Genomic DNA, 12,259 nt, shown 5'->3' with positions numbered 1-12,259 from the left:
AGTTACTTAGAAATGTGCAAAGCTAAAGCTGCTTTTGTTTACAGATGGCTTTTTGGGTGTCAAATTAAGTGTGATGTTGACATGGCTGTATATTTGGAGTAGTCAAAGGGAATAACCTGATCTGAGTATGGGAAATCCACACCTAATACTGCCACTGTGCCTCTAAATCACTAGTTTTTCCATCTGTGTTTAACACTTGCTTCCCTCACAAGGCATTGGGAAACCTTTAGGAGTCCTTTGAAGTCTCTAGCAGGAAGGCAGTAAGGCTGTCCCAGTGTTACCTGCACATGCTTCTGGGGCTTAGCATGGGATTCATCTCACCTGCATTTAGATGTTCAAAATAGATGTCTGAGATGGTTGGGATGACTCAGTCTCCAGAAATACCAGTATCTTTCCACTCACTACAGATGGGACCAAAAAGATAAGTTTAGGTTTAAAATGCTGATGGTACTTCTGTGAGAAGAATTCCATCCATGTCATCTGAATATTATGACTGTATAAGTAAAAACTCCTTTATTTTAGTATGTAAGGAAGCCTTTTTTTGGCTAGACACAGAATAACATGTAATTGTCTTAGACTGTTGTTTTTGGTTTTTTTTTTAAAGGGGAATAATACAGGGATGGGGGAGGTTACAAGTTCTCATTTAACATAATTTGGGAAAAAAAGAAAATGGCCCTGATCGTGGATATACCCTGCATGAGATTGTTTTCCACTGAACCTAGCAGAATCACTTGCTCCTGCACATTGGCACGGGCAGACTGTGGTTGGTTGTTCAGTGGAGGTAATGCAGAGATAAAGCCACAAGTCACGGTAAGGCTTTGCAGGTTCAAGTCCCTAGTTTTGGGGCAAAATGCTGTTTAGTTCTGTACCTGCTCTGGTGTTCCAGAGAGGTTTGAAAAAGTATTTTTGTTTACATTTGCTTTGATGCCATTTTTACTTAGTCTTTTTTATTTCCCATGATTTTTGTTTTCCTACAGTGTGGCTGACAAGCCTAAAAAGCAGCAGAAGAGCCAGGAAATGTGCCCCAAACTCTGCATTAGGTGTGGAACCAGTTTCAATGTCTCCTTTTGCGCCCTCAGTGTGCTAGTGCACCAGATTGACTCGGTCTTAGGCCACAGGCCTTGTGAACCTGTCTTAGGCAACTGGTGGTGGCTCAGTTGTTCCAATATCATCAGCCAGTAAAGACCACGATTGTGCAAAACCATCCAAGATGCATTTGGCGGGTGTCTCTTCCCATGCCTTTTTAGCGTTTGTTCAACAGTCACCATTTTAGTAAACGATGCTGGCAGTGATAACGCTGAGATGTTGCTGGTATTCCTGGTCCCAAATGTTGTAGTGTTATCAGTGATTCCCTGTTGGGCAACATAAAACTGCGAGGGGAAAGCAAATGCAGTGAAGGATTACAGTGGTGGTGGGTTTTCAGAAGGGCCAGGACTAACCATGAAACCAACATAATTTACAGAAAGTTTTGTCCATGAGGAGATACATCAGTGGGAACAGACATGAAGGATATTAGGATAAAAGATAGGGAGAATTAGCAGGAGTTTTAGGAAACCTGTGTTTAAAAATATTCCAGTTATTAATAGCACTCTGATGAAGATGGAGTGTGATACACCTGCTACCTCCAGAGAATGATTTCTAACACATTCCCCATTAGCTTGGGAGTCTTTCAGGTGTTTTATCCTGTCTTGCCATATCCTGGAATAAAATAAATGACAAAAACATCTTTAGCTTTGTTCTTAAAACCAAGAGAACATGATGTTACCTCTTTCCACGTTTGCATTTTTAATTTTTAGGCTGTAGTTTGAAGTTCATTTCCTTCAGCAGCATTGCTAGCACCTGATCTGGGCTGCTTGTTCTTGACTCTTTTGCAAATTTGTGCCAGTGTTGCTGTTCATGTGGCCGCACAATAGATTGGACCAGTGGGTCTGAGTCAAAAGAGGCCGTTTATTTTTGGTAGGTTGGTTTGACTCAGATCAGTTCCCTGCTCTGATTTACTGCGCAGCTGCACGGGCAGTCACAGTGACCACACTGGCACTGCACAAGGGGCTGCCCAAGCTCTCCCTGAGCACAGCCTGGCCTTAGAAACTGTGGGGAACAGCAAAGTTATTTACGAAGGCAAATTAAAAGATTTTGAAAGTAGCTGTCTTATCTTGCTAGTAGCTGGCAGGTTTAAAAGTAAATGGACGAGGCCTTACTGATTTTTTTTTTAAACTTTACTGATGTTTTTAAATACAAACAGGTTAACTTTGCAATATACAGAATCTAAAATCGGCCACGAATTTCTTCTTTTATCTGATTTTCCTGATACCGAGGATAGTGGGTAATCACTTATTACTTAGAAACTTAAGTGAATGCCGAATTTAGGTTCTGTTCAGCCTGTAAGAACCATTTTCAGGGTTAGTTTTAGAGCTTATTAGCAGACTCTGTCATGTTAGCCCTGTCCTTTTCTGTTTCCCCTTTCTGCCTTTCATTATCTCAGCTGCTTCCTCCAAAAAGCTTTGCAGGCCCCCCTGCCCCGTGCATCTGAATGGGACATCCTGCAGCTTCTAACTGGTCCCACTTGCCCTCCTCTCCCCATACAGGTGAAAAAAAATTCACCACAGGGCACAAGTCTTGGGATGCTTTTAAAGAGGAGGAGGAGGAGATTCATGGAGTGAAGCACGGGGGGATGGGTCTACAGAGCAGGTATTTGTGTCAGGATCGGGTGAGGCTGTGAAGGCAGGAGCTGATGGTACTTTTGCAAGTGCAGGCGTGTCCTGCAGAGCTGTAGGAGCGCAAGCCCCCACGCATCAGCATTGTCCCTTAGGGATCTGTTTGTTGCCACCGGCTGAGTCTGCTGGCACTGCTAGGAAGTGAAGGAAAAGCGTTCTGCTTTGTGTTAGCAAGGGCATTCAAAAGCTACAGATCAGACACAAGACCCTGAGGCCTAAACTTGGTCGGTATGGAAAGATCTTTGGGTTACCTTGAAAATAGATGATAGCTGCACTTCTATCAGAAATCACTGCGATGACTCAGATGACTTCAGGCTCTGTCTTGTAACAAAAGCTGTTGCATATCAAGGCAGTTTAGCTTAGGAAGAACACTGAAGTGAAGGGTTTTAGAAAACCAGCTGTATGGTTGGGTTTGAGCTGCACAAGCATTTTCCAGAGTCCTTGATAAGGTAGATCTTAACCATATAAAACTGGTGTTACCAATGCACATACAAATGCTGTACATTGAAAAACATATGCAGTTTTTACCCTGCTAAGAGGATAACATTTTGAAAGAGAACTAAAATTAAGTATTCTTAACTAGAAGTACTGTAGAGACTGTAAAAACATCTGTTATATTGTAAAATGTGATTATCTGTAGTTGGTAAGACAGCGTTAGAATACCACAGATAGTACAGCACAGAAAATACATACATGTGTCTTTGAGGACACTTATATGACTGTTGCTGAATGGGGGGATTGCATTGGTCTTGGTTCACTGATTGCTTGAAATGTTTGGCTTGCCCTGTTAGAACGAAGCTGTTGCAGTGCCCTCCTGCATAAGAGCTAAGTAAGTGGCCTCACTGCTCTCACTAGTTTCCTGCTTAGCTGAAAGTTCAGGGTTTTTTTAATCTCATTAATTTTATCTTTTGCACATTGTTTCCCTGTAAGGTCCTGGTCCCCGAATGTGCTGAGCTCCCCTTTTTGCCTCAGTCAGATCCTAAGGATTAAACTAAAGCTCAATATTTACATTTTTAGTGGGGGGCAGAGCTTTTATTCTTCTAAATGTTTCTTTTGGGTTTTCAAGCAATTCTGAAGTAAGAATAATTGACGAATGATCTCGTAGACGTGTTCTGTCTTTTTAGTTAGCCTTGTCTCTTAGCTGAATGAATTCATGCAATTTTCAATTTTGTATTAGGTCAGCGTTTGTTTGGGGAGACAATCCTAGGGCTAACACAAGGCTCTGTCTCAGACCTTCTGGCTCGCCCGAAGCCCTGGCACAAGCTGAGTTTGAAGGGACGGGAACCCTTTGTCCGCATGCAGCTGTGGCTGAACGATCCCAACAACGTGGAGAAGCTGATGGATATGAAACGAATGGAGAAAAAAGGTAACTTGGAGCAGACTGCTGACTCATGTTTTCTGTTATTTCAAAGATGACCGTGCCTTTTATAATTTCTCCATAAATAATATAGAGGCAGCATTGATCCAGTATTATGAATGTTGTGCAAAAGGACTTCATGTCATCTTTTTCATAGCTTTTTTTGATGCTAGCTCAAGCAGATACATCTCAAAAAAAGCCAAACAAAAAACCAACCCAAAACCCTGAATATTCACCAGCTGTTGTGAAATCACTGCTATGTTCTCCTATAGATTAATTACCGAGGCCCTGGTGTATCACTGATAACTTGCCTTACCAAATGAGAAATGTGAGTTTGGGAGCTGGCTTTGGGTTATTAGTTAATAGTGCTGCAGCTGGTCACAGATGTTGGGCTGGAAGAACTGTGCATTGATTCCTGAGAGAGCTTCTCTCCAGTCCTGCACTGATGGTCACTAGGAGCAAAGAAAAATGCAGCCTTTATAAAAGGGTATTTGAGAATAATGAAATCTGTAGCCTTTGTAGGGATGGGGGAACATGACTGTATTAATACATGCTCACATAAAACAGCTAAGTCATGAGCATGTACCTGAGAGATCTAAGTTGTTATTGGGTATCTTAGTAGGGAGTATACCCTGAAATTTTATCCTGCTCTCTATATTTTAAATTCCTTACTAAAAAACAGTGGTTATTCAGAGCCCTAGTTGTAGTACGTTTGTGTAATTTTACAAGAGAGACTTATAGGTTGCCATTATCAGCAGTTAACTAACTAATGATATATACATCTGTCGAGCTATCCCTTAATGATATTAGTACAGATAGCATTAATTGTGTGCACTGAAAGTGCTGCTGTTGAATGATGTCCTGAAAGCATTAGCACATTTGATCGAGAACTTTGTGATTATATTAAAAATTGCAGTGAGGGAGCTTCTAGGAGAATTGCAGTCTTGCATGCTTTTAAGAAGAAATTCAAATCCTTGTCACAGTAACCAGTATAATATAATGCAATGCAGTATCTTACCACAAATTGTGTATGATCTTCCATGGGGAGTAAAATCCACTTGGGTTTCCCACTTCCAACTGTAAACCAAAGGGAGCCATGATGGGTTTTGCTGTATTAGAAACATGGCAGAAATAAAATTGTCAACTAGCTGGATTTTTATAGCCTCAAAGAGAATATCGCCCATAATGCAGGAAAATAACATAAAAATAATTTAAAAGTAGTACTGACAATATCCTTTCAAAACTATTTTCTAAACTGGATTCTTATCAAATAGTGTGCAATACATATGCTCTATAGATGGCACCTGAATAGAGATAAGGTTATAAATCATTGAGACTCTGTACTGAGCTCCTGAACTGTGTAAGTGCTGTCCTCATAGCAGAGCACTCTAAAGTGAATTCAGTGCTGTATTTTCTGCAAAATCCTTTCATGCAGGTAAGGATCCTGTGATTTAACCTTTTAAATTGCTCTAGAGCCACATTAAGAATTTAACTTTCCCTTCAGCTAATGTCAGTTAAAGAACAATGCAACTGTATCTGCTACGAGTGAAACATTATTATCAATTATTTCTCTGCCATATTTTATTGCGGGAGTAAATTAATAATTATGATAAAGGTGAGCTGCGTATATCTTTTTTTCTGTTCTACCAGTCTGAAGTTTGTGCTATAAATGTCCATTCTAAGAGATTCTAAAAATTTGCAACGTACATTAACTAACCTCTTTGGAGGAAGCCGAGGCTTCACGCTCACGAGGCTGAGACACTCTGCACCACCTTTCCTGCCTTGGAAGAGTTCATTCCTCTTTCTTACAACCTCCTGGTGTGTGTGCTGCTGGTAACGTCACGCTCCTCACTGAACAGTACTGAAGCCTGCTGTCAGGAAAAAAATTAATTCCCTTTATTTCCCCATTATTTTGCTTTTTAATAATCTTGTTCAATACCACGAAAGATAAAAACTACATTAAAACAGGCTCTGTTTTACCTCAGTGGGCAGTCGCTAGTTGTGCAATAGCGTCTGCTGCATCTATAGCTGAGCGTGTGCTGGGAAGCCATCCCAGAGGGACACAGTGATGCTGCGTTGGCAACAGCAGAGGGAGAAAAGGTAGTAAAACTCAGGATAGCCCTGGCCTTTACAAGTTGGTCTCAGACCCACGTCCAGACCTTTGCCCAAATTACATTTGGAGTTGGGTTTTCTTATAGGTCTCCTGAGAAGTGGAGACTGATCACAGACAAAAATCAAACTTCTCCAAAAATCAAGTGTGTTTGCAACTTGGATTCTGGTTTGAGCCTTGCTGTCACTGCAAATGTGCTGAATGATCTCCTTATGTTGTCTACATGCAGCACATATGTTTAAAATAAGAATTAAAAAGGAAGAGCTTTTAAGAATGTCCTCTGAAGTTTCCAGAGACCACCATTAAAGCTTAAAGCTTAAGTCCTAGTTCAGCACGTGGTGAAGTGCCAGGATTGTGCCTTTGGCCCAATGGAAATTTGTTCTGATAATTTATTATCCTCCAGAAAAACAATTGCTTATGACAGGACAGTGGGACATCCTACTCTTTATGTCTACATCAAGGAGATACGTGCATTTATATAATTTGTTCCATTCACATGAGATAGATATGAATAAGCCATTGCACCTTTTGCGATCCCAAGGTGAGGTTACAAAAGCAGAGGCAGGCATGAGGGCATGAAATGTTTCCCAAGCTATCACAGCTTCATGCTGTCCGTAGGAGTCTAAAGATGGGAGCTGTGACCTGCCAGAAATGCCATCCTTTGGGAGCAGAGAAAGCAGAGATTCAGAGCATCCTGATACATGGATGTCTCGTGCTAATTCAGTTGCCTGACCAAATTTCAGAAACTCTGGTTAGAGATAGCCTTAAACACCTTTCACATCTTCCATGTGAGGTTCTGGTTTGTCCCATGGCCTCCTGTAAGCTGCTGCACGTTGCTGAAGTGCTAGATGCTGTCTTTCAGCCCTCTTGGTTGTGCTATCAAAGGAGACAAGGGAACCTTGTATCTAGTTTGCACGTGAATGCAAGTTTGAGATAACACCTCGGAGTCTTTGAAATTAAAGACCTTATATAAATGTGAGATTATATTGCTGGAAGGATTAATTCCATGGTTCAAGGTTGTAACAGTTCCTCAAAAGATGCAAAAATAAGACAAATAGGTTACCTTGAAATAATGCATTTATCTGCGGTCACTTTGCAGTTCTTCATCTGGTTGGAACAACTTAAATAGGTGATTTTTTTAATGAATTGTATTTTTAAAAAAAAATAAAAAACATTCCTTTTAATGGTTATTTCAAACACGTGCAGGACTGTATCATGGCAGAGTGATGGATCATGAGCAACTCACATTCTGTTCCATATCAGTGATCTTACACAGTAGGCAATCCACAGGTAATCTGTCATATTCAGGAAAAACAAAATGGGGGCCATGCAGATACCCCCAAAGGTTACAGAGTGTGTTCAAAATTCACTTCGATGATAGTAAGACACAGTGTAAAAAGGTCCCCACTGGACGTACCACCATGTAGAGGACAGGATGCTGAAACCCACTGGAGACAGAAAACCTGGCCAGTCCTGTAGGGAGCTCTGCCAGAAGAAGCTGGCTTGTGTGAGAAGGGCTTTGAACATTTCAGTTTTTTTGATTGCATTGAATTTTTATTCTTCATGCACCCTCAGCCCAAAGGCAGAGCTGTGGGGAGAGGGAAATTAGTTTTTTGAAGAATTTGGTTGCTGACCAATGTCATGTGCCCCACATTGGTCCCTGGCTCCGACTGGAGCTTCTGCCTCTTGGAGATTTAGTGCCTACTAAACTGATGTCAGGCCGATGTGATCTGGAACTTAATAGCTGAGGTTATCAAATTGCAGCTCTTGAATACCTAAACTCTTAAATATCTAGAAGGTATTTAACAGGCCATTAAATGTTTTATTGACAAGATTCATCTATATTTGCTGTTTTCAGCCCCCTCATTAGCAGTGCTTGTGCATGATACTGCCAGGTGCAGTAAATCCCACCTCTCTTTGCCCGATGTAAATCAATCAAGTCAGTGACAGCGTTTGCTGGGACTCTTTCCTTGCAGAATTTGCCAGGATAATTCAGTCCCTGTCGGGGAGGAGAGTCAGAGGTGGTATCACAGGCTTCTGCCATCAGCCTCACCGAGCTCCATCAGTGCAGCAGGAGCTTTCTTAAAAGTATATGCGTTTTTGAAAAAGCCTTACGTAGGGGAGGAGGATGCTGTGGGCTGTTTTTCTTTCATAACCTGTCACCGCTATAGCGAAGATCTGTAGGAAAAAAGCAGCAAACGCCTGATGGGTTGTTCAGCTTGTGGCTGGGATCGCCGGGTGTCGGGCGCCATCGTGTGTTGGCGATGTGGCTGCAGCTGCCTTCGGCTTCCATAGCAGCATTTTTAATTCGGAGACCTTAAGTGTTAGAGAGACCTTAGTATACACCTTAAATGTATAACAGCCACAAACATTAAGGTTGAAATGAAGTGCAGCTGTCCTAATCAAGTGCTTACGTGGAAGTTCACCACTCTTGAAAGAGTGAATTTGAAATAAGTTGTGTTGACTGAACTCTCTTATTCATGTCCCATGTTCATTGAAAAAGCAGAAAACTCCAGCAGGTTTCCAGCTGATTTACCCTCTTTTCTTCCCCTTCTTTCTTCTTTTTCTGCCTCTTGCATCCTCTCCACGTTTGTTTTCCTCTGATCTCTGATGATGTCCCTTCCTTTCTGTTCTCTCCGAATAGCCCATCCATGCATCTACAACCTGTCATCTTCACATTTACTCCACAGCTCGTATATTCATTGATTTTGCATTTGTATTCAGCTGGGGATGATCCGATGCACTTCTCTTTCAGCCTACATGAAACGGCGACACAGCTCTGTTAGCGACAGTCAGTCTTGCGAGTCCTCATCCGCTGGAATAGACTACAGCCAGGGAGCCAGCCCGCAGCCACAGCATCAGCTGAAGAAGCCCCGGGTGGTGCTGGCACCGGAAGAGAAAGAAGCTCTGAAACGAGCCTACCAGCAAAAGCCATACCCATCACCAAAAACCATTGAGGAACTCGCTACACAGCTCAACTTGAAAACCAGCACCGTGATCAACTGGTTCCACAATTACAGGTAGGAGATCTCCCGGGAGCCCTACTCATAAAGCGTTTATTTTATTTGCTTTGGCAGGGTGCTACTCTGCTTCAGCAGACTGTCCGCTTCCGCGAGCGTTGAGCGCTTGTACAAAATGAACAGTTTCAACAGCAGGCAGGTTCTGACTAACAGTAATGCTAATGCTCCAGACTAATATTAAATCATCCCTGAGGATCAGCAATATTCACATACTGTTGTATTTTAAACAGAAAATCTTGCTTTTGGGGTGGGCACAGATTTAGAGATGTCCACTGCTGAATATTTATAAATCCCACCACAGTAATCAAGCCTGATCTTTCTTTCTTGCATCTGCACGCTCACACAGACATATACTTGCACATAGATGCACACATATAGGTGTGTGTAGTGTGTGTTATGCCTGGGTCACTTAGTGGGGGGGTTCTTGGAAGTGTCCTCTACTGGATGGCATCAGAATTGCACTGCTTTCATCATATAATTTTCCCCCATAAGAGCAAAAAGAGGATTTTCTCTTAGATCTTGAGTCACTGAGCATTGAAAATAAGCACAGTGTGTGATGTATTTCTGGGAAGCTCCACAAAGTCACGAAGGACAGAGAACTGATAACCCTGAAGGCAGCTGTGGCCGCAAATTTATTTCATTGTTATGATTAAATCATTGAGTCCTGCTGAAATGGAGTAAGATGTCGGTCTGTTTAGTTCCTTTCTTATAATAGAAGGAACCTTTCCCACATTTGAACCAGTGAAATAGGTTTTGGCCTAGAGACAACAATAAAAAGAAACAATGCTGGAATGGCATATAAGAATTATAAGGATTTGAATAAACATATTATCAACTGCTTGGGACTGGGAATCTTAATTAATGCAGCAGAATTTTCTCCAAGAAACTTGTGCTAATGAATATTGAACAGGTACAGTTAAGATACCAGATTTAGTACTATTGCTTCACTTGGAGCCACCAATGTTCCTAATTAGTCCAGATTGCTAAACTTGTTTGTTTATAGAAACTGCTAACATTTAAAGGGTATTTTCCACTTTGGCCCTTCTCAGTTTTTAACAGGGAAGTTGTTGAAGCAGAAGCAGCACAGTTTAATGAGATATGTCAGAAATATTATGCACAATAGTTAAATAATGTTTATAGTAAACAATAAAAAAATCTAAAAATTATAACCAACGAGTAATCATACTTACACTGAATTTCATTGACTTGAATTCACTACAGATGCAGCCTCTTTCACTGCTCCGAGTTCTCAAAATGCAGGCCTCCCTTCCAATTCCCACTTCTAGGCAATTATACACAAGTTGGAGGAATGCCTATGAAAATATGTTCCCTTCGGCCTGACAGCAAAATGTGCTGTTCTCACTTACGCAGACGAGTGCAGGAGCACTGGTGGCATGTGTCATCTTCCTCATTATCATGAGATCTCCTGTTTAGGCGTGCTGCGAGAAAGCGTGACAAGTCATGATTGATCAGCGTGTTTAGCCACACCAAGCTATACAGTCATGTAGACTAGGTGCTGACAGTTGTATACAAAATAAAAAATGTATAAACAAGGTGCTGTAGGCTGGTGGGTAGCACAAGCCTCCGAGCACTGAGTGATCTGGACCGGGTCCCAGATGTGCTGCTGAGTCTCCAGGACTCAGAGAGGTTTCAAGCCTGTGTGGAGCCCTGGGTGCTTTAAGCAGTTCCCACCACTGCAAAATCAACACACGTGCCTGTTCTTTTCCTCCATACAATAATTTTCTTAGCTTTCATACATGAAGTACTCTTAAATCATTGGCAGGACATTGCAGAAGAGGTACAAGCTACATGTTCTGCTAGGGGAACAGGGTCTGACTGTTCTGCAGCTCATGTATTAAGAAATGGGTAGTGTTTCCCCTCTTCATCTTCTCCAGGCCACACTTTATTTATCTCTTTTATGCTCTCCCTCAGACATTTCTTTTCCAAACTGAAGAGTCTTTATACAAAAGCTGTTCCACATCTCAGACCATCTAGTTATTCTTTTATATACAGATTTTTCTTTAATATGCAGATTTTTCTTTAAAGTAACTTCAGGTAAGGCAGGGTACAGATTCGGACAACTTTGTCTTCCAGTCTCTTGGGAATCCTGTTGTGGTGATGCTTTTCCTTCGGGACTCAGCCTAAACCTCACTTTGCAAAGGTGGTTGCTACAGCAGAATCTAACTTTATATCCACCAGATGGGATTCTACAGAAGCATCAGGAATTAATCAAAACTTCTTGAAATATAATCTAGTGCTCTTGGATCCTAAGTTTCATTGCTTTTATCGTGGGCATATTTTTCAATGAACTGTAGCACTGTGCTTGTTTAGGTGTTGTGTGAAGGCCTGTACAGAGAACTTCAACATATACCTCAGGAGATCGCTGATATTTGGAATCACACCGATGAATGCCAACAGGATGTGTTGATGTGGAGGCCAACCCCTTCCACTGAGAGGAATGATATCTGGAATTTCCTAGCTACTGTCACCAGTTCTTCTTTACCATAGGGATTTAATTACTGTGTTAATCAGGAGCCAGACTAGATTCCAGCAGCAATATATTGGGTGTGAATTCCAGGGATTTTTGCAGACATGAGCCTGTATTCTGCAGGGCTGTGCTCAGTGAACATGTCATCCTTCAGTATCTTTCTGGAGCCGAGGTGTTTTAAATGCCATGCAGGCATAAAGCTCTTACCCGTTTCCTCTCCTGACTTGGGGAATGTTACAGAAGCAGTGTGTTCTGGATCATTGTCCATGCAGGAGATTATAGGCAGAAATAGAGGCTGATAATCAATGTTGCAGGATGCATGCTGTTAATGGTAATAGAGAATTAATGTTAGCACCTGTGGTCTTCTGTTAGGTGAATAATATTCTCTAGGGAAAATTTACAGACCCCTAAATCCCTCAAAAGTGTAGAGTCAACAAGTACTGCTGAAATACTCTGTTGCGTTTCGAGTACATCAATAATAGCTTCAAAAGCAGTATTCAGATGATGTTCTGCATTTATCCCAATTTTTTTCCATTGTGTGCCGTCTTCCATAGCACACAAAGAGAAAAA

The 12,259-nt window shown here is 41.6% G+C and overlaps 1 protein-coding gene across 9 annotated transcripts in view; it reads left to right on the top strand.

Moving 5' to 3' along the window:
- Positions 1-12,259, top strand: part of CUX1 (cut like homeobox 1) — a 284,219-nt gene that overhangs the window by 236,652 nt on the left and 35,308 nt on the right. For 4 of the 9 annotated variants that reach the window (XM_074923158.1, XM_074923156.1, XM_074923155.1 and 1 more), the window contains 2 exons: positions 3,892-4,080; positions 8,937-9,201. The exons of the other annotated variants lie outside the window; for them this stretch is intronic. In XM_074923158.1, coding sequence (XP_074779259.1) covers positions 3,892-4,080; positions 8,937-9,201 — 454 coding nt within the window. The remainder of the gene's footprint in view (positions 1-3,891; positions 4,081-8,936; positions 9,202-12,259) is intronic. 9 annotated transcript variants of the gene reach the window in all.

Source organism: Athene noctua, chromosome 19, assembly GCF_965140245.1.
Source record: "Athene noctua chromosome 19, bAthNoc1.hap1.1, whole genome shotgun sequence".
Classification (NCBI taxonomy): Eukaryota; Metazoa; Chordata; class Aves; order Strigiformes; family Strigidae; genus Athene; species Athene noctua.
Note: the sequence above shows the minus strand (reverse complement) of the source record. Positions and strands in the feature narration are given on the sequence as shown.